This window comes from Phaethon lepturus, unplaced genomic scaffold (genome assembly GCF_000687285.1).
Source record: "Phaethon lepturus isolate BGI_N335 unplaced genomic scaffold, ASM68728v1 scaffold19058, whole genome shotgun sequence".
In the NCBI taxonomy this organism is placed as follows: Eukaryota; Metazoa; Chordata; class Aves; order Phaethontiformes; family Phaethontidae; genus Phaethon; species Phaethon lepturus.
Genome location: NW_010559949.1, coordinates 1 through 23,461, shown reverse-complemented (window position 1 = coordinate 23,461; position 23,461 = coordinate 1). Strand labels below are relative to the sequence as shown.

The 23,461-nt window shown below is 39.5% G+C and overlaps 1 protein-coding gene across 1 annotated transcript; it reads left to right on the top strand.

The window, feature by feature from the left end:
- Positions 1-359: 359 nt before the first annotated feature.
- DLEC1 (deleted in lung and esophageal cancer 1) lies at positions 360-23,240 on the top strand (the record flags this gene model as incomplete). The annotated part of the gene is made up of 22 exons (XM_010293537.1): positions 360-500; positions 2,150-2,306; positions 2,833-2,943; positions 4,048-4,241; positions 4,503-4,723; positions 4,990-5,071; positions 5,456-5,543; positions 6,352-6,525; positions 7,282-7,418; positions 8,334-8,426; positions 9,649-9,739; positions 10,677-10,839; positions 12,806-12,998; positions 14,308-14,366; positions 14,911-15,085; positions 16,844-16,937; positions 17,172-17,302; positions 17,609-17,767; positions 19,554-19,693; positions 19,947-20,100; positions 21,546-21,656; positions 23,110-23,240. Coding segments are annotated over 22 exons (2,999 nt in total), but the record flags the coding sequence as incomplete, so codon positions are not given.
- Between the last annotated feature and the right edge of the window lie 221 nt (positions 23,241-23,461).

Sequence of the window (23,461 nt, the reverse complement as noted above, 5' to 3'; positions counted from 1 at the left end):
CGGACCCATACAGACACACCTCTGCATAAACCACGACACGCACACACTGTGTGTCCATGGAGGACCGTATCCGTCATCGTTCACCTACACATACAGCCCGCACAGACACACAGCCTGTGCGCAGGCACGACCTTGTGTGCACACACGCACGTAGTGACATCCACACCGCCACACCTCAGTGTTCCCATCCGCACACGCAGCGTGTCCCCTTTCAGGGTCCTTCCCGGGTACCTTTCCCAGCCCTTTCCCCCCACTTTTCCTCCTCCATTTGCTATTCCAGCCATTTGCACGCGCCCAGGGATCTCTTCTGATCCTACCCCAGGCTTTAAAGCACAAACATCCTCGTTTTCTTTCCTCAGGACATCTCCCACTTGCTGGCTGGCACCTTTGAGGACCTGTACACTGGAGATGTTTTCGGGGTTGACATGGAGGCGAACTGGACCACGTCCCGAGGAGGAGATGATGTTTATCATGAGAGTTTTACGGAGGAGCTTCAGAAGGTGCAAGTCAAAACCAAGTCAGAGTTTGGAGCTCTGTTCAGCTTTCATTGCTTCTTCATAATTTCTAGTTCTTCTGTAAAATAAAATAAAAAGGGGGGAATCCTAGAACTGACATTTTAATGGGAATGTACTTGAGCACAGTTTCCCACAGAACCTTTCATATAAGTTAATATTCACCACATGCTCCTTCATGATATTCTCAGCTCTGGATGGCTTTGCAGACACAGAATTAAACCAGTAAAACTAGTAGCCCTTTAAATGCCTATTTACTGGCTGACAACTTTTCCCTGTAACTGCTGGTTGGTGTATTAGACTTCCTATCTTGCAATGAAGTATTCTTATGTGCTGCATTTTGAAATGCTGCAGATATTATTTATATATGCTTACCTTAGTGGTGCACTATTACACATAATCCATTAGCATTTGCAACACTGTTTGGGAATATTGGATTAAACCAACAGTAGAAATGCAAAATACTTGTATTAACCGTTGCTCTGATAGCTATTGTCGGTCTATAAAAGTAGAGGCCATTGCTGGCTGATTTGAGCAACAAGTATTTTTTCCATTTTCTGTCAACATACACTCTCAAAGATTATCAGAGCTGAAAAATCTGAAGTTTTTTGTTTCTTTTGAGTCATTTATGAATATACTGGTGGACACAGCGTGTTCTGAGTTATAAATGTGAATTCTTACTCCTGAAATGGGCTGCTTGTACTGTCAGTTGAAATTAATCTTATCCATGTCTAACATGTATGTTACAGCTGAAATAGTCACTCAAGGATCTCCGTAGCAGCAGGAAAAAAAAACCAAGAGAAGAAACTCCAGGCACTTTTAGGGCACAGTCTATCTGATCCATTTTAGGTATCAACTTTGGCATGGGTTGGAATTGTATCCTGGATTCCAGTGACAGTGGAGGGATCCCAGAATGATCAGGAGAGGAAGAAGCACCTCATTTTAGCTGAGATGCACCCTATCCTTTCTATTTTAAACATTAAATAGAATTATTTTATTCTATTAAATGAGTCAGAAGGTTAAACTGTGTTACATAAAAGTTCTACAGAAAGCTCATTTAGGCTGCAGATGCTCTTGAGACCAACGTCTACCCATTTCTTTTGGTGTTGGTCTCGTATCTGTCTGTGCCTCTGCTATATATTCTCTCTTTAAGTTACATTGCTACCTCTTTGAAGCAGGACTTTTCTTTTTCAGTTGTACTTGTAAAGCACTTACCATATATATTTTGTCAGAGTGATCCAAAATCTATCAGAAGTATCACTATTGGGATATTTTGGAGTTTCAGAAACCTGCCTAGTAACCAGGAGGGAACATTCACTTTACATTTATTCCTACAGTTCTGGGCAAAATACAGTGCAGTACCTACTGTCCACAGAAAGTTTCAGACATTTCTCTTGTCCTGAGAGGGTCACCTCATCTTTCACACATTTTTCTTGGGTAGTGCTTCTTACCAAGTGCCAGTTAAATGATAGGAATGACGGTATTTTAGCAGGCCAGTTTATGCTTGTAAAGTAATGATGTTTTACCAAGCTATCTCTAGTTCCCTCTCAAAGGCAAATAGAAACTATTTATCCGTAAGGAGATCTTGACCACTCAAATTACACTCATTTCTCTATGTTCACCCATGCCTGTGACAGCTTCTTGCTGAGTGTAAGTGCCGACTGACAGAAGCTGACAGAGTAGAAGAGAACATCATTCAGGCCCAGGATCGAGCAAAAACTGAAGAACAAAGGGCCCTAAATGTGCTGAAGGCAGATGCCGGGGATGAATTCCACAAAATGGGATTGCCACCAGGTGAGGATTCTGGAAATGCTCATGTACATGCTTATGGTACCTGGAGACTAATGCAGCGTTTGTCTGAATCACTGGTAGGACTGACACTAGACTTAGTGAGTTTTTAGTTTGGCTTTACATCACTAGAGCTACTTTGAAGGATTTTGTTACTCAAGCAGAGTAACATCTGTTTAACACTGGAAGAAACAAAACGACCAGATCATTTTCAACGTGTTAAATTTGCAATTAATGGCTTACCACCTAACTTTATTACAAGCATACACACCTTGATATATAGCATCAACGAACAGAGATTAAATGTTTCTCCAATGGCTGCATAGCTGGGTTTGAACTGAATTTAGAATTATGGAGATGCATGTCCAAGTTTTGGGATTAAAATACCAGACTCTTTCTCAATCCAAAAATATTACCTGACAGCGATGGGTTATAAAGACAACATTACTTTGGATTGATCAAGATAGCGTATCTTAAGGGACTATACTTTTGCATTTCTTTGTGATTTTGTTTGTTTGTTTTACTGTTGCAGTGGCATCCTCTTTCAGGTGGATTGTGGATAATGAACTTCTCAGAAAAAATCATTTAACCTGCCCTGATGATTACATCACTGATAAATTACCTGTTACTAGAGCACCAAAAGGTAACTTTTAAAGCAAAAAATAATTTAGGAGTTTTAGAGCATTCTATGAGAGCTGAAGCATTGGAGAATGTAGCAGATCTGAGTCTATTTTTATAGTATTCTGCCAAAGCAGAAGGAACTTCAGTATTACAAGCATAAAATAGCACTAAAAGGACGTTGTCAAAATTAATTTCATAAATTAAAAATTCTCTTCCTCTAGAATTAATGGATTATTGAGTTTAAATGTGCTTAAACATGAAATTTAATGGTGGTCACATACTTGCTTACAGTTCTCTCCATCTGACACAAAAACTCTATTAATTGTGACTGTTCTGCCTCTATTCAATTTTATTAGCACAAAGCTGCAACTACATCTTGTATACAGAGAAGGGAAGTGGTTACATTAAAGTAAAAACTATTTTCAGTGAAATAAAATTGTATTCTTTATTTTGGGTTTAGAATTTTCCAGTTCTGGAAATGTATCAATTTAATTTGCAAATGAAGGTCAGTAAGAAAAATCTCTGGGGCAATGTCAAGACTTCTTTACTTCTTTCATGTGTGAACCAAGATGAAAGGTTTTAGAACCATTAAAATGAAATTTTTCAGTGAAGTCAAAACAAACATTTCAGAGTAATCAATTTAGTCACAAGTTAAAAGGTTTGGGTTTTTTTTCCCCTTGTAAATCCCAACAAAGCAAAAATCTAACATCTCAGAGTTTCCTTTGAGGTGACAGTTTTGTTGTCTAATGATAGGAACATGGGAATAGATGGTATGTGCTGTTTATGTCAATTTTCTGGCTGTCATAAATCCATCATATAGTTCTTTTTGTAAACTGAACAGGACATTCAAAGTCCCACTCACTTGTAAGGTTAACATAGCTTTCTGAGAGTAATATAACTTTCTTTGTGTGTGGCTTGTTTAATTAGTATTTCTAAAAGCTTTCTTATAAAAGCACTAAGCTTCATTTGTGCAAAATAAATTATAAATGTAAATTAAATTCTAGAGGATTTAAAGTGTATTTTTACCATCAACAAGACTAAAGTAAATTCATACACCTATGCTTGGAATGAATGCTTGTAATTCATGTTTTTCTCTTACAAAATTAAATTTTTCTTTGAATTGCAGGAAAATCAGAACCTGGCTATATCAAAGAGACATTTAGTTTTAAACAGCATGTTTCTTCAGGCTCACGGGACCAGATGCCTGGAGAGATTGCACACCTACAGAAAACATCTGGTAGTTTGACAAGTGTGTCTTTATGCACATTAACTCTGCCTTCAACTCCAGAGCCTAGCTACCAGACTAAAAAGACAAGTAAGGTACATTTTACAGATTTATTTCTTTTAGTCTGTCAGAACTCTAGGGCCTATTGCTGTTCTTATAACAAAGGGTAAATATCGATGCATTGTTGATTTGGCTCCAGTACTTATTTTATTTGATCTGATGAGAAAAGAGAAATACAATATTTCTGTATGAGTTTTCAATGTTGTATAGCTTTAATTAGACATGTGTAAATACCTTTTTCATCATCCTTAAAATTGCCATGTTTAATTTTGCACCATGGTGTTTGTTTCTCAAAGAAAACTAATACCTCACAGAAGCTGGCCTGGAGAGATAGTAAGTGCAAAGCAGAGGGAGAAAGAGACTGTGCTTACCTTGCCAAACTTAAGAAAAGGCAGAATTACTTGAAGAACCCCCGCTTTTTCCCACCAAATACTCTTCATGGAGGCAAATCACTTGTCATTTCTCAAGAAGAGGTGGAACGAACCATAGCCAGAAGAAAAGAAGAAGATAATAAAGGGTATGCAGTATATACAGTTCCTTAATTCTGAGCTGGAGCACACAGAGAGCTCCACTATATACTATCTCTCTCTCTCTCTCTCTCTCTCTCTGCACTATATACTGTGGATTTGCACGTAGGTATTTTGAGATAAATGTCTCTTAGGAAACAATGTATGTCTGTATGACATTTGTTTTTGCTAAAGGATACATTTTGCAATTTCTCAATTTTATCAGTATTTAAAGAACTAGGTAGTAAGATAATGTCTCCTCTTTTTTATCTTTCAGTGATACCTTATTTGTTCCTGTGTTTCTAGCCAATCCACCTACTGTTTTGTTTTCTGATTATGAAGTTGGCCAGGTTTATGAGGTGAGAGCTTACTTCTTTGTAGAGAGTTAATTCTACCACTGAGAAGCATTATATCCTGCCATGATCTGCATATTTTACCCAATCTTTTGGCTTTCTACAGTTTAACAGAAGTCTGAGTTTCTTCTTTATATTGATTTAATGAGTATTTAATGATAATACTCTTTCACACATGCCACTGACACACTAACCAGTGAAAACTAAAAGCAACCCTTTTCACTCTCCTCTTGGTTTTTGTAGTATCTGACTCAGCCCTTTTTGAATAAACTGAGATTTTTAGGCCAGTTGTGATGGTAAATTAGCTACTACTAGCAGAGCACTAAGGAATTGCAAACATAATGATTGATGATAAATACAATGGAGTATTTTATTTCTTTTTAAATGAAGACGACTATAGAGCTGCAGAACATCACTTCAACATGTCACCATGTAAGACTTATCCCCCCCTCTACTTCAGCATTTGCCGTTGGGCCAGGTAAGGGTTCTTTTTACTGCCTTTAAGATGTTAACACATATGAGATCTAATTTATCTCCTTGAACAAAGATTTTTCAGAGACGTTCTGTTTGGTTGTGCTATCCATAGTGCTCATTTCTTTAGCAACTGAAGGTTGACTTATGTCTCTAGGACCATTCACATGCAACTCATAAGCAGATTCTAATGTTCTAATGAGGAATTCAAGAAGACTAACTAGCATTAAAGTATTTAAGTTAAATTGAAAGGTATCCATGGAATACCTAGATTGAGTCTTATCCGAAATTCATCTAGGAACAGATGTAGTTTCCACTGAAATCATTAGGGGGAGAGGGCAAGAAATAACATACTTCAGTTGCAGCAAGGAAGATTAGGTTATAGGAAAGTTAAGAAAAATATCTTTCCTATAGTAGGATAGCCAGGCACTGGGACAGATTGCCTATGGAGATTGTGGAATCTCAGTCACAACACTGGAGGAATATTTAGAAGTTAGATGTCCCCATGTAAACCTTGTTGTCCTGTGGCAGAGCAAAACTGGGTAATGTGTCTGGGTTTCTCCTCCCTCTGTTTTCTGTAGTTATGAGAAGCATATTTCAGGCAAAAAAATCTTTGAGTTCAGTGGTGGAAGATAAGTGCATATACAGATTACACTGGCAGGCTTTTGTGGTCATTCGTTTTTATCAGCTTGACTTAGGCAATAAATGGGGAGAGTTTACAGGCATCTTTCCAGAGGGAGATGTGATCATAAATACATATGCCAACTTTGGTGGGTTTTAATTTTTTTAATTCCCTGCATTTTGTTTTTCCCAAGGAAAATTTCCAGGAAAGGGAGGAAAGATCGCTCCTGGGATGACATGCCAGTATACGATCCAATTTATTCCTGAATATCTAGGAGATTATGAAGACTGTATATTAGTGGAGACTCAAGTATCAGAACCTCTTCTGATACCAATCCAAGCTAGAAGACCACCTCCAGTGTTAACATGTCAGTAATGTCCAATTCTTAAGTTTTTGTAAAGTTAAATGGACTTGGTTTTGGGTTTTTTTCATTTGACCGTCTCCAATTTTATGTCACACAATAAATGGGGACAAACTTGGCAGTGCAGTTTCTACATTTTGAGATCTATCTCATTTTCACTCATAATAGATTTATTAGTTATTAAAATGTAATCCTGTCATATTTTTCCTCAATTATTTGTTTTTGCCACATCAAGCTCATTTTTTTTCACTGTATTAGAGGAGTGAGCAAGAGCCACTTGTCAATTCCTGGGCTCCTAACTGTAATTACTAATCCTAAATATTAAGGAATTATGATTTAGTTATAAGTATTTGATGCTATTAATTAATATTTATTGCATGTTACATTAATTATATAGAGATATTACATATCTGCAGGGTTCACCTCACAGATGCCTCAACTGTAACAACCAGGATTACTTATGCAGAAACTTGCTCTGATTTTTTGTAAATTCACCTTTCCTGTTATACTGAGCTTTTTAAAAAAATCATCTTACTTTTTGTTTTCATTCAGTAGAGTCTTTAAGTAGCAAGCACCATTAAAATGTAAGATGAATGTAGAAATACGCACCTCATACTGTTTAACTTTCAAATGGAAAGAATTTGAGGATTTTAGGCTTGCAGCACCTAGCATATTCATATGCAGCAATATTTAAGAAGTAGCTGGCTTTGGCAGCTGCTAGCGTTCACTGTGTAGTCTGATTTTCTCTGTTACTCATTGCAGTGCCTCACGTTGTAGACTGTGGTTCCTGCCTTGTTGGAGGAATAAAAGTGATGATGATTTTGTGCAGAAATGAAGGAATGAGCACTGGGAAGTTCTGTATAATGCCAAAGAAAGCCTGGCCACCTCCTAATTTCAGGGTGAGTGATTAGAAGGTAAATACTGGTCGTGGTATGGTATAGGTGCCCTGACATGAAGGCCTTTTGAGCTAGTCATGGTATATTAGCACAGAAGTCATAAGGCCTTGCTGGGGATATTTGTATTGTGCCATTCCCTCAGGGATTTACTTTTATCCTCAAGACCAATCTCCTTGGATGTCCCTATCTTCTGCTTGTGCTCTGGCTTGCCTCTGGAAGAAGTTGTCTTGCTCAGTGGTGAGGTAAACTCAGACATAGATCAGGGAAAGGACAACTGGCTGAACTTTAACCTTACCCTTAAAGTAAAGAGAAATGCAGTCAGTTCTAGCATTGCTTGAGCTGATTTCCTTCCCCTCCCCACCAAAGATACCACTGACCTTGCTGCACCTGTAGACCCTTGCAGTCCACTCCAGTACTGCTCTGTCTTTAGCTTTCCATCGCAAAACAGGGTCTAAGCGAAGTGGACAAAGGAGATAAGATGTGACTTTCACACTGGCATTTTATGTGCTGGAGAAAAGGCTAATGAGGCAGCTGATGTGCCAGGTTGTCCCTCCTGAGATGCTTTACAGTTCCAAGTCAAAGTGAGTCATAAGCATGAAGAAACAGGTGGAGCTCCTATGCTCAGGCATAGCTGTTCTATGAGCATGAATATTAGGGCTCCTGACACTATCATTTGTCTTTGGAGACAGCACCTTCCCTCCTGCTTTCACTAAGGCAATTATAAAGCACAGAGCATTTCTTCTAATCAAGCTATATACATAAGCCACATACTTTTGAGATGTGTGAAAAAAAATACGGTAAGAAGTAGAACAGTGATGTTGTATACTGCCTGTTTTAGGTAAATGTATTTTAAAAACAACCACCTGATCAATTAAATTTATTAATCTTTCTTTTTTTTCTTTTTTTTTAACAACTTAGGTTGTTGCCACTGATGGTTTTGTGATACAAGATCCTTTTGGGATCCATCCTGCTGTTTTTGAGCTAGCTCCAGGGCAGAGTACAACAGTAGAGGTTAGTAGCAACTGCTACAGGAAGTATTTGTACTTTACCAAATAGATTAGCAAGCAAGATTATTTTAGAAGATACATCTTTGCAAGATCATTTGCAGATTTGGATTTGTGTGAGCAAAAATGCTCAAATCTTTTTGTGCAATTATGCTGAAGTAATTGAAGTTGTGAGTCTTACTGGAGAGTAACTGCAACTTTGAAGCTCTGCTTAGCCATTCAGAGACCAGTCAGATTTTTCCCATGCAAAGAACCCTGTTAGAGAAAACAGGCATCTGAGAACACAGGAGTGCTTATTTCACTCCAAGTGGGGCATCAAGTCCAAGAAACCTCTCCTTTCTGAGCTTCCTTGAAAAAAAAAAAGGACATTTTGGGAAAAGAATTCTTTCATTTGGAGCAGCAGGTACAAATCCTTCACTTATGCTGTGCTCTTTCCTGAAAAAGATCCTGCAGTAAGCGTGCATTACTGGTTGCCACCACTACTTTGTCTGATGTGGGCCACATTTTATTATAGCACCACTATGGGGAGAGGAAGAGTGATATGGAGAGTATGACTAGCCTCCAGCCCTTCCTTTTACCAGTACCTCCTCCTGGCTGTTGATAAAAGGAATGGGTCAGGCAGGTGTGGATAAAGGAGAAACGTTTCTCCTCCTTTCTGTCTCCCCAGGTGCATTGCTTCAGCAGGGCCAGGCACACGTGGGAGAGAAAAAGATTTAGCATGGGTTGGGTTTGCAGGTGGTGACGGGTAACGGGTAGAAGCACCATGACGCACATTACACAGCCAAAAGTTTTGCGTCCTGACCCATTTTTGTTGGAGTGGAACCCCGGCAGGCACACACTGCCCTGCTCACGCTGTTGTAGCCCGACAGGCAGCGGTGGTGTTGCTCGGTAAGTGCCTGAGGGCAGACCCGACGCTGAGGGTGCAGTTCATACAGCTAACCCAGTAGACTGCCCTCATCTCCGGTGCCTACAGAGCAGCCTCTGGTGACCGTCCAGATACACACATGCAAGTTTAGTGACCCAGAAAACACCTATTTCTCTCTGGTCTGTATTAAGGGACTGTGATACTGTCTGTTTCTTGCAAATGTAAGATTTAATTGTTAATCACTAGAACTGTGAACAATTTACAGTGATTTGTAAACTGTTTAGTGAACAATTACAAATTGAAGTTTATTACTTCCTGGCGAGAAGTCCGTTACAGACACTGCTGTTTCACTTCTGTCTTTCAGGTAGTGTTTTTCCCTTCTTTTCCAGAAGTCTCACAGCAAACATACACCATTGTTTGTGACAATTGCCAAGTCAATGATGTTACAGTCACAGGTTTGTTTCTAACACCTTTCAGAGATCGCATTTCTAACACCGTAGATATTCAGATAATGTGAGTGGTGGCTGATGGCTTGAAGTGTTGGTAACATTTTATGTCATTGGATTAAGGAAATACTTTGACCCCTCATGGTCTTCAATGCTAAGCATTTTTTTACTACTATTATTACTGCTCCATCCCAGTGCATGAAATACATGGGACTCAGAAAGTACTGAGCTTTTAACCCACTGTAGACAAAAATCCATATGTAAAATGTCACCCAGTAGCAAAAAAGAAAACCTGTTGTCAGGTGCAATTCATTTCTTAGACTTTCGTATCAATAAGGTAACATGACGAACTATAAAACATCAGCTTTAACAGGGCAGAAATACATTTGGGTGTGAAGCAAATTTGGGGCACATCTTGGATTAGAGTATTCAGGAGAGAGGCAGTCTTTGCATTAGCTAATGAAACCAGTTGAAATTCTTGTAAATATTAGTGCTTGTCCTATAATGCAATTGTGAGTGTTATAATGCTAGGCTTAACTTGTTGTCTATTTAATCACTTTATTAGAGATATTTCCTTTGGAAATTTTTAATAGTGCATTGGCTGCTTATTGTTATTTTAATATACTGCTCAAAACATCAAGCCACGTTATTACCCATTGCAAACACCCTGCCCATTTCAGTGAAATGATGCTCATGTAAGTGAGCTGAGGTTGTGGCCCTGAAACCCAAATCTGTTGAATTCATGAAGAGAAGATCTCTACTGATACATGTTGATAAACAAAGAACATCATGAAAATATTGTACAATTAACACACTGGAGTTCTGAAACTTGAGGACACACCAGATATAATCAGTAATGGCCATTGCTGGCATTTGCTGTTAATGAGTAATGTGAACAATGTTAATAGCCAGATGGTAAACAGTAATACCTACTTATTTCTTCAAGGGGTTGGACAGCTGATAGCTCTGGAGCTTGTGTTCATCACAGGTGGAGAAAGCAAACCTGAACCCGGTGAAGTTACTGATGTAACAGCACAACATTTCATACGATTTGACCCCCAAAACCCACACGCCACCGAGGAGAAGAAATTAGTTATAAGAAACTCTACGTACGTAGCTACTATTAATAGAGTAATGCTCTGCAGTCTAAACATACTGGTAGAGATCTCACTTGTGATACTATACTCTCTCAAGCTGGAGAAACCTTCATGTACATGATAAACCTTGTGCAGAAGTCTCGCTTCTTTTTGCTCCTTTGTTTAGTAATTAAGGTTCAAGGATATGCTTGTAAGAGCAGGGACATTAGACGTAGATCAAACATTACAGCGACCATTAGCCACAGCATATGGTTCATACACTGCCAAGGTCAATATATTTGCTTCAGTACAGGTAAATCTACAACTACAAAAGATTCATAAATATGGATGTCTGCAATAAATATTTAACAGGGTCATCCAGATAAGGTTTATGTAACTTTACATGTCTACAATATATACTTGTGCAACCAAGCGAGGCACCCTATACTATTTTCTTTCTTAGTGCATGGAAATGGATGTAGACATCTCCCATAGAACATGACATAATGCATCCTGGACTCCACTGGATCTCCACTGATGAAAATGGGAGCCCAATGTAACTAACTCATATTAAAACTGTCACATGATTCCTACTATTGAGTCCTAATAGATTTAAATATAAATTCTATTTGAAGTCAAGGGATATGTCCCTATGTACAGTTACATCGTACTGAACGTAGTGGTGTCCTGATTTTGCTCAAAATCAGTCAGACAATAATACAAGTACACTAATGTGCATGATTGCAGTAGTTTGAGGCTGCAGACCATCAAAGCAATGAGGAGGTCAGTGCTGGTTTTAGATACATTAATGTCAATTGTTACTTGCTATGGTGAATTTCTGGAAGTTTGGTTTGTGGCCTGGAAACCACACATGCATAATGCCAGAACAGAATGCTGTTTGGGTAAAGAAAGTGGGATTCAGTGAACTGGGTACTGTAAACTGATGAAGGATGTGACTGTGCCAATTTCCACATTTTCTTTGGGTTATAATCACGACAGCAGTCCCTGCATGTCTGGTGCCAGCATTTGTACGAAACAAAGCTGGAAGAGAAAACTTTCTGCTGCTATTGAAAGTGATACAAGAAATTTTATCTGTGCAGTTTTGTCATTGATACTCACTTTCAAACTCCAATGTCCTTCCTCACTTTTAGTAAGGCAAAGTTTTTGAGGTCAGCATGAGCAAGGTTTTAAAAACCGTGAAGACATTCCTAACTAAAAGAGGGTAGGTTTAGACTAGAGATAAGGAAGAATTTTTTCACAATGACGGTGGTGAAACACTGGAAGAGGTTGCCCAGAGAGGTGGTAGATGCCCCATCCCTGGAAACATCCCAGGTCAGGTTGGACGGGGCTCTGAGCAACCTGCTCTGGTTGAAGATGTCCCTGGTCACTGCAGGGGGGTTGGACTAGGTGACCTTTAAATGTCCCTTCCAACCCAAACTATTCTATGATTCTATCATTCCATGGAATACACTTCTGCTGAAGCAATCTGGTTAAGCAACCTTTTCTGGGTTACAAAGAGTATTGCAGAGCCCTTGCTATAATCTTAGCTGGAGCCACTGTGTTTTTTGACATGTTAAAGACCACATCTTGCACTTGGATTAAATTCAGAGTGTTATGTAGATCATGAGCAGTGATGCAATGCAAATATACTGTGGAATGGTTCTCCTGTTTCTTCTTGAAAGAAGAATTGTAGAGTTTCCTAAAAGTTGCATGATATGACAAGTTAAATAAGGCGAGAAAGTGTTAACATATCTTACATGTTTATATAATTTACTTCCATATATTAGCATGTTCTTTGTACAGTTTATGTACTCTGACTCTATGCTGCTTCATCAGCTTTGTAGCTCACAAAGGCTGGTAAGTCTAACCCCTGTAATTTTTTAAGAAAGGAATTCCCTAAAAGCAAAAAGGAACTGAAAATTTTCTCTCAATATTTTACTCAAAAAAGATTTGATTTTTTTAATCATAGCTTTTTTGTTGTTTATTGATCTTTTTGCAGCCATGTAGAACTTCCTTTCTACTGGCAGATAATAAAGCCTAATCTGAAACCATTAATACCAGAAGGAACTGCAGACCTTATGAAGCTCAAATACAATAGAGACACAGAGTCAGCCTTCTCCCTAAATCCTGAGCAGGGGGTTTTGCTTCCCCATGTGGATCATGAGTTTATTCTCACTTACACTCCACAGGAGGTATGGCTTATGATTCCTTCCTATCTACAAACTCCAGCTGTGTATTTTTATGCAAGTCATAAAATTCTTGCTGTGCAGCTTTCTAAAGTTAATTTAATTAGATGGTACTATGCTCTGATAAACAGTGTTCAAAATGTAGAAAGTTACTAAAAGAAAACATGTTTTGACTGCAAAATGTGAGACAGTTTCTGATCTCATATAATTTTTGGTACTGACTGGACACAATTAATTTTACACTGAAAGTATGGACACATCCTCATAGCTGCAGCTGTGCTGGCTGGTAAAGCTACCACCCTCACCACACTACCAGCTCCTCCAAAACCTCCTGACTCTGCCTCTTCTCCTGGGTGAGCTGCTTTGGTGATGCGTCCCATATCTAATGCAGTCTAAATAAGTTTAGTTAGGAAACAGTGATTACTTAAACCATTTCCAACTGTAGCTTTTTTGGGCTGAAATGGGTCCTGTGAACAGCTGTATGGTAAATTAAGGGGATAGTAGTAGCCTTTGGCAGAAAAATGATGGTATGCAGCTGTGGGTAAAGAGGGGTGCAGCGATGTCTGAATGCAGCTGTACCAGTGACTGTTGTCTTAGTTTCTGCTCCCCATCTCTGTAAATAAGGAGCATGAGCTCACTGTATTTAAAGAAACTTGATCCAAAGTAAGCCCAAGAGTGGGAATATCCCGTGCTGTGGTGATAGACAGATACAGGAATACCTCCAATAAGTATGGAAAAGAAACTAACTGGGTCTTTTAAATACTTTAATTAGGTAATAGAAAAATATATTGAATTAACATAGACACTTAAATTAATATCTCTCTACAAACAAATGAATCTTTTGCAAAGCCCTTCAGATTTAAGGCCTGCTTCTGTGTTCCCCCCCGCCGCCTTGGAATATAGAAGGCATCCTCTTTTCCCATGACAGATAAAATCATATTGATGGTCAATTAAGCTAAATACCCTGGAGCAGTTAGAAGAAACTTTAAGTTAATACAGCAGTACTGCTCTTAATTTGGGGAGCCTTTGCAGATGCTTGTGTGTACTATGCAATATACTAGGGAAATAATAACAGGCATGTAAAAAATGAGTATTTTTCTTGGAACCGTACACCATGAGATCAGAATCTGGCTTAATATTTTCAGTCAAACATGTTTTCTTTTAGTAACTCTAGAGCTTGAATATTGTTTGTCAGAGCTTAGTAGTCGAATGGTGATCATTCATCCTTTAAATGTAATCTACTTTTTCATCTTTTTTTCATCCTCAACATAACTGATTACTTGACATTAAAATCCTCTCCTTCTCATCTGTGTAGCTGAAGAGTTATCACAGTGTGATTCAGATGGTACTGAGGGACATCCCAGAATCACCTTGGTAAGCTGAGAAACAGTATTTCCCAGTAGGATGTGTAGCCACATTTTAGCTACATTATTTCATTAAGTTACTGGGATTCTTTATCTTTCTGGTGGTGATGGTCTGACAATTATAGAGGATTTTATCTGTACAACTAATAGTGGTAAAAGAATGTCTCTGTGAACTTCCCTTGTGTCTGAAAGCATGCCTTAACCCTACCTAGGGCTGCTCCTCTCACGGAAAAAGATAAGTGTCACATTGTCTGTTCATTTTCCAGGCTTTCTGCTGAGATTTCCAGCAGGTTTTCCTGTTATTGTTGTTTGTCACAGCAGTCTATGACTTACAGACTTGTTCATGAGCAGACTGGGATGTCTAGAGTACTTTAAAGAACCACTGGAATTTTTCCAGTTTTTAATTGTCCTCAACCTGAGCTAGTTGCACACTGGCAGTCTATAGCTGAGAAACTTTTGATGATTTTCCGTTTTGATCTGGCAATTAAAAGATGAGATCCAGTTTAAAAACCAGTTTAAAATGCTTAATAATTCTGCCATATTTCCTCCCAAAGTTTAGTAAAAGAGGGGATGCTTCAAAACATCCCAGAATACAAAGCAGAGGATGTAATAGCACTGGACATAGAAGTTAAAGGATCGACAGAACCGTTTCAGCTTCTTCTGGAACCATACGCCATTATCATTCCTGGAGAAAACTTTATTGGTGTAAATGTCAGAAAAACATTTAAGGTTTGTTTGCTTTTGACTTTATTGTTATTATGTGCTTAGTGTCACTGGATGTCATAGGTGTATTAGAAGATACGAGACAATCCATGTTATTTTAGTTTTTCTTAAATATTTTTAAAGGAGGCCGTGACTCCAGGAGGATCTAGCAGGCTTCCTTAGCCCCACACTCCAGGCAGCAGGCCTTGTTCTTTTTTCATCTCTCAAGTTTGTTACCACAGAGTATTACCCTTCTAAATGTTTTTCTGGACCACTAACCTGGTCACTCCTGTAGTGTAAAAGTTTTCCAGTTAGGAGGAATAGCCAAGGAATGATTAAATGGCTTTATAACAGAGGCACTGTTCATGCAAAGGACTACAGGCAAGCACAGAAGAGCTATAAAAGTCACATTTGCTGCAGCCTACTAGACCTTATTCTTTCCTGCAGGTCCCATAATGGTCAAACAGACATTCTGATAATTTCTATTTGACCATTCTGGGACAGACTGCTGCTGGAATTCTGCACTCAGTGTCCTCTTCACTATAGATCAGGATCCTTTTGATCTTAGGCTCACTTGGGAAAAATATGCCTGTTAGCAAGAGCAGGCAGGAAGACATTTCCCAGTTAATGATCTTCCCACTTTTTCTTAAAGATACTGCTAATCAGCACTTAGATTTATGCTTTCTCGTTCCTAGAAACTCTTTTTCAACGTAAGACAGCCATTTCATACTTTCCAGTAATCCAGTATAGCTACACATGTGGTAATTAAGTCACTTACTGATAATATAATGACATTCCCCACAGTTTCCAATTGGTTTTTTAGTCTTAAAAAGATAAGAATTTGAACTATGCTTAGAGGCAATTGTTCTTCAGAGAATAAAGTTATTTGCTGCAATTTAAGAAATAATGTCTGAATAGATCTGAAGAGCAGGCCAAAGATTTCAAGGGCTTACATCTCCCTCACAAACATATCCTTTGGCCAAAAAAGGCTGCTCTCAAAGGAAAGATTTGAAGTTTAAGTTTAGAAGGTCTGTTATATTTTTGAAAAATGGGGAAAAAGTTTAAAAGGTTTCAAATATGATAATGTTCTTGGAAAGAATGGTTAATGGATTTTCTTCAAGTTTCAGAAAGCACTTTCACCTGTGTGAAGGTAGCCACTGTGTTAAATATAGTGCTTATGTAATCTGAGCTACCTGTGCTAAGCTTTCCTTATAGTCCTTGAGGTCTCATTGGCAGCATCTGGGGGTGATTAATCTCATCCTACAGGCTCAAATAGGTCAGAGGAATTGCTCCCAGCACTCTCTAGTTGGCTTTATTTTCAGTAAAGGGAATCCTAGGAGATGAGGTCAAGTGTAGCTCTTGCATCTATTTTGCAGACACCTGAAATCCAGTCAGGTGAATCCCAATTCTTCTTGTCCTTGTTTCACATCACAGAGGAGAAGGGAAAGGAAAGGGAGGACGCAGCGTTGTCATGTAAATAACGGTAGTTAGTGCATGGCACTGGGGTAGTACTGTTCAAATCAGAGGTTAAATGAAGTTCTATGCCTTTCCTCTCTTACCATGCTCAGTTTATTTCAAGATTCAGGTGAAGATGTCATAGCTAGATTCAAGGCATGTTAGTAGGTCATAAAGTTTAGTGGCAGTCAGGATATTGTTGGAGTTTGCAACGTATGTGATGTAAGACTTGCAATACCTAGTTTGCAGTGCATCAGTACTCAGCAAATTGGCTTGTTGCTATGAAAGCTTAAAGAGCATTAATGGTCTTCTTGATTTTAATTGTTTTAGATGTGGAATAACAGCAAATCATTGATCAAATACACATGGGAGAAAATCATGCTCTGTGACATCATGGAAGTTGAACCTCATACTGGCATCATAGGTAAAGTTTCTGTGACTTGCAAGCATCAACTAATGACAGAAATATTTAAATTGGTATGAGTAGAAGAAAAAAGTCACAGAGCAGTATAATGCAAGCTGCAAAATAAGACCCGATCCCCAGCCTGCTGGAGCCAGCAGGAGACTTAATTTGGTTCCAGGAGCTTCAACAACAGGCTTGCAGCAGGTGGTTTCTTTGCAAAAGGGTGAGACAGGACACTGACTTTTTCTTTTCTAGATATGAATAAATGCTGTGAATTTGAACTGGCAATTACTGGAAGCAAACCTGTGTGTATCAGTCGTAACCTGCAGTGCAAAATCGAACACTGTCCAGAGCCAGTTGTGTTGCATGTTGAGGCTGTCTTTAAGGTAAGGAACAGTTCAGTGCTGCAGGATGACTAGCTGTGGGGCCTGGCCATTGTCCATCTAAAGCTTTTTGCCTCTTAAAGGCATGACAAATCTAAAGCAGTTACAAACAGGAGGTATTTTTGCTGTCTAGTAACTATTGAGGCAATGTTGTCCCATGACAATAAGAATTTTTCTGCATTACACACAATGTATTTGTTTGCTGCTATTCTCTGTGAAATCAAATGTTACTCTTAGATAATGTATGCTTCTTAATTAGGCAATTTTGGCAGAAGTGTCCATTCTGACATCTGTTTCCTGATGTCCTAGGGTCCACTTCTTTGTATCGATGTTCCGTCACTCTGGTTAGGTTTGACTAAGCAGGGTGAGAGTGTGTTAAGAACCTTCGAGATTAGAAATCTCTGTCAGCTTCCAGCACAGTGGAGAATGCAAGAGAGCCAGGTTTGTCTAGCAGAAAGGAATGAAGAGGTAAGTCGCTGCTATAGCTAGCTATGCTCCCTCTTTAGCCATTTTTTCCTTATGCTTAGGAGTTATAATATTCATTCCAGATGTCAAAAGTTCTAATTGCTGTGACTACTTATGAAGCTGGTTGTGCTAAGTTCCTTAAGTGCATGAGTTCTTTTGAGACTAAATGCTTCTTTGCAGTTTTTACTGTGTTTCCTTTTATTACAAATCCCCTGCCAGCCTGATCCAAAGGGACATGGACTATTTCCTTTATGACAGTGATTTCAGCTGCTGCTGCTATAAATAAGAGGGTAAGACTTTATCAGAACTGAGGCTGCTACACCCTCCTCCCACACACTCACATCAGCATATCGGACAAGAATCTCAGCACCGAGTTGGGCCTTTTGGCTTTAAACAGTAACTTTGAAGCACACAGGTGTGTTCCAAAATAACTTCTTACTACAGTGAATACTCAAACTATTATTTAGTTTTAGGTATCTAGACTGTGATGTGTCAAATGCAATCCATTCCAGTCTTTGACTTCAGAGCTCATTCCACTATTTCATATGAAATAACTAAAGCAGCCTGGAGGTAATACTGGCGGCAAAGAATTGAGGGAGAGCTGCTATCTGCAGACCATCACATACTCCTAAAATTAAAAAAAAAAGGCAAAATATGTATTTTGATTATTTGTGGCACACAGTGGGCTTTGTAGCTAGATTTCCCATTGGTGTTATGCATTAAAGGGAAGTGAGGAAATCCAGACTCTGGGGTGAGTGCTTTTTGTTGTAATGGAAGGCCAAATTCTGCCTATAGGGGTCTTTACGTAATTAGCCATGCAAAGAATTGAGTTCACTTGTTTCATGGCAAAATTGGTCCAAATGCTGTTCAGATGTTCAACTTTCTGGACAGACTGGCAGTTTTGCAATGGAGAGAGGACCTTGTTAAGCAGGAACTTTCTATTGACCATCAGGACATGGTAGCCTGTGAGAAGTTGCATGGTATCCCCATGAGTTCTTGAGCTTTATTTTATTCTCTATGTATCATGTAGATATCTCACCAACTTTGGGTGAAAGTTGATTGCAAAAAGAAAAGATTTATGAGTGGTGGTTATGGCAGCCTTGCAAAACCGTTGTGTGTGTGTATGTCTATCCCTTTTCCCACAGAAAAATTATAATCAGAAATCCATGATTAGGGATGGGGGTGCCCTGGAGGAAACCCTGTCCTCACAGTCCTCGTGCCCTTACTTCTCACTGTTATTCCTTTGTCCCCTGCTGTTCCCAACAATTCCCTGAACCCCAGAGAGATTTTAGTCTTAATCTCTTGAATTTGTTATCCCAGAGCTCATTTATATCCCAGTGAAGATCTTAGATCAAATGCTCCATTCCTCCTGCATAAGAGCTACCCCTTTCCTTTCCTGAACCTCTCCAGCTCGCACCCCACACTGGTGCTTTTTCTGTTTCCTCTTGTGAGGAGGCACTGCTGCTGACTGCTTGTCCTTCACATTCCCCCTTACTCCATGCACAGGCATCCCTGTTATGCCCTTGGCTCTGACTATCCTTCTCTTAAGGTTGTTGCCTTTTTATTAGCTGTCCCCATAAAAGCAAGTCCTGCCTCCTTGTCTAGCCAGGTTTTCACAAAGCTAGCACTGTGTTTACTGAAATCAACCCAGGTGGGACTCCAGGGACAGAGAGAAAGGACATATCTGAGGAGAAACTAGACACATACAAGTCCTAATTAGATTGTGTGCCTTCAGCATTTTACACTTGCTTTGCAGACGTCAAAGAAATTTCTGTTTCCTCTCTCCCAGGTATCTCCCTTTACCATTCGACCATCTGCTGGAGTAATACCTCCTTTGGGTATATGCAGTGTGTCAGTTCAGTTCACATCATTGCTGTGCCAGCGTCTCCAGACAGTATTAGAACTAGAGGTAGAAAATGGAGAAGGAAGGTAAGGGGGAAAAGTGGCCTTCAGCTTTGTTTTTTTCCTGACATCCACATGTGATTTTCATTTTAGATGGTTTTATCTCCTAAAACGAAAATATGTAGCAGGAACTCAGCGTGGGGTTGTGTAACATATCAATGAACTATCCAATGGCTAATATTGCTAAATAAACATGATCATCATTCTTTCCAGCATGCTGTTGTATGTCTAGCACATTTCATTAACGATAACAATAGACCATCTGTGTGTTTATTTCCAGTCATCTTCCTGTTTTTGTTGAAGTTCAGACCCCCCAAGCATGCCTGATATCTAGTCATCTAGTATTCACTGAAATTTATACTGGAGTTCCTGTCAAAGCAACCAGCAAACTTTTTAACCAGACGCTGCTGCCAGCAAAATACTTATGGGGAAAGGTAAATGCACTTCTAATGGATGAAGCATACAGCAGTGATGGAAATTGCAATTTCTATTAAAATACAAGTAATACTACTACTTTTAAAAGCTCTTCTGATGTATCTTTCAAGTAGTTTACTGCTGTTTACTGGCTTATGAGCCAAATTTCAACTTGAGACCAGCCTTTATGAAAAGATTAACTACCAGCTGATGTCAATATGCTCTTACTGTCTATGGATCATCCCCAGCAGAATGGATGGGCAGAGATGTGAGGGGAAATAGGATGTAAGCTACCAGAGTATTAAACAAAGTACCATGGCAGTTTAGGGTTTACATTTAATTTACTAGAGCAAAGAAACAATGGTGTTTTTGAATGGTGTCTAAATTTTGCTTAAATTTCACGTTCTGGGTGGGATTCAGCTTACAGATTAGGAGCCCCAAATTTAATGTCAGTATGTAAGCTATGGTCTGAACTCTCTTTTCAGTTAATGGAAATCTGAACAGGGAGTCAGTCGCCAGAATATATATGGCTAGTGTTGTTTTGGGTGCTGTAGAGTGGTATTCCAGACCTTCAGGTGTCACTCAAGAAATGTGGTCTCTTGGAAGTCCTGTCACACCAGTCAGCCATGCACGTATGGCTTGGCTACCCTCTGTGCCTGTGTTTAGGCAACTGAATCCTACCCCATCTGTATAGTCAACGGGGTCCAGAGAAGTATTCAGCTCCTCCTAAAACAGACATCTATTTTGGTCTGCAGAGTGTTCTCGCTACAATGCTAGCATTGACACCCACTACACATACACTTAGGTGACTTAGTCCATAAGATGAATCATACTGTCAGTGCCTTGGTCATTCAGATCTACTCTAACAGCTCAGTTGCCTACATAAAAGCATCCAGGGCCATCCAAGATGTCCTTAGGTGCCCAAGGGATCCTAACAGAGCATGTGGATGGTACAGGACTGATAGGAAAACCTTTTGCAACAGCTGGAGGGATATCCACAGCATTTTGCATGGTACCTGATGTTTGTGCGTGAGCAACTAAGTTGAACCCCTGGATTCATGCCACGTGCAGGTAGTTGCTTAGGGAAGGTGCCAACACCAGGGTTGTCTCTGTAGGCCACCTCAGTGGTCAGTGGAGAGAGATGGGGCACCTCGAGGATCCTGCTCCAATATCAAATAGATTGACTTCACCCAGGAAAAGCTTGTGACTGTGAGAGGGACAACAGTGTCTCTGCTCCCACTCAGTTGCCTCAGTTGAGCACCTGAAGTAATTTTCAATTAACGTAGGCATGAGGATCTTATCAACCATGGGCGAATTGTAAAGCAAGCCTCAACAAACTGTATATGTTGCTACCTGAAAGTGTCCTAAACCTGAGAATAACTCAGTCTTTATTGTCCTCTTTGATCTGAAAAGAAAATCTGAAAGAATTGGAGTTAGCTGAATGTCTGTCCTTTCTGTTTGGCAGCTCATTGGAAGTCAGGCAGCTTTCTGCTCCGCTGCTGTCTCCCCAGCCAGTGGCACCTTAGGCCCAAATGAAGAAAAAGAATTCTGCATAGAGCTGTCAGCTAACATCATGGTAAGTTTAAAAACTGATGCAATTTTATCAAAACAGCAACACTGGCATTCTCATCTTGCCTCCATCTAGCAAAAGGAAGGATTTTTATGTACAAAACATAATGCTCCTTTTTCTGTACAATATGTCTGAAATTGCTGTGCTTGAGAGGTACCATGGTTGAAGGCAAGAATTAAAGCAGTCCACATGGTGTGCAATTTTCTACCCTGCCTCTTTGTTTCTCAACTGTTCTCGTTTTCTTTCTTTCTTGATTGCCTATTCAATTACTCTTAATGCTTATCACTTTTCTTGGAGATTACAGATCCCCAGTTTGGATTATCCCAAATGAAATGGAGCAGACTGGAATATATAATATACATTCCGTTTTCTGAATGCAACTGGGCCCATTTTGATATTTGAAAAGGGGCTGATGGGACTGAGAGCCTGCAAAATAGGGTGTAGACTGCAGAGTTCACAAACTTCAGGAATTCATCCGCAGACTTTCTAGGGGCATTCAAACAGCTGATTTAATGCAACTAAATGAAGAAGCTTTCTGTAGGTATGGTGTATTAGTTCCCATTACAATCACTGAAGACCTAAGTTTCATTAATTCACTTAAAAGTAGGTGTTCAGTACTATCAGAGATGCCGTAGCAGATCTCAGATACCCATATACATCTGACATATGTGGCACAGGATCCCAGTAAACGTCAGCCTTCTTCATGAAAGCTGGAAGCTCAACAGGACACACTGGGCATTGGGAGGGGCACTTCTGCATGTGGCCGGGGAACTGAATGCCATCCGAGCCACCTACAAGAAAGGTCGTCTGCATTGTAGGTGAGCTAAATACCCAAGTACCGTTAAAGAATCAGTGGAAATTTAGAGCTCATATTTGGAGTTCACCTTTATAGATGAACTCAAGGGCTCACATCTAGAGAGTTATATTTAGAAGTCTGAATCTGGAGCCGAATCCCAGTTTATTATTTTATGCAGGATGCACCGATTCATGTACTAATAAGGCAAAAAAGAGTAGTAGTGTTGAATTAGCCAGAGTACTGGTGTGATTGGGCCACATAATTAATTCTACAAGTCCTGCTTTAAACCCAGGTAGAAATAAAACCTTGGTTTTGGAAGATTATTTAAGTATGACTAGAAGTGATTAATGCTTGGAGCTTCAACACTTGCAGGAAGCGTGTCAGAAATCACTAACACAGCAGTTTTAGGCTTATAGACTGATGAAGGTACAAAGCCAAGAAACAGCCGCAAATTTTTACCTTGGTACTGCCTCTTAAGCAAATCTGATGTTGGCAGAAAATGCATTTAAAACAATTCGGTAAAACTTTTCACGGTTCTATTGTAGTTCTGATTTTAGTCCAGTGAAGTTTATGCAGCTTTTCTAAATCAATTTCTTAATGAGGCTGCCTTTTCTCTGTGATGTTTGCTTCAGTCACAAGGAAACTTGAATCTTCTCCTTTCAGGGTGAGCTGAAAGACCTTGCCCTTTCCTGTAGCATAGAAGACATGATTGAACCCCTCTTTCTGAGTATTTCTGGAGAAGTGAAAGGACTGCATGTCACCTACTCAGTACCTTGTGACAGTGGAGTTGCCAGGTAAATCAAGGGTTTACTGCTGAACTGAACAAAAATTACTCCTTCCCAAAGCAAAAACATAATAGAGAAGGGGAAAAAACACCTATCTATGGAAAATTCATTCCTCCTCCTGCTGTAGGCAGCAAAGACAGTAAAATGTGCTGTGAGATAAGTCACTGAAGTTGCCTATGTGAAGAAAAGGTACTGAGTCGTGGTGGGTTGACCCTGGCTGGATACCATGT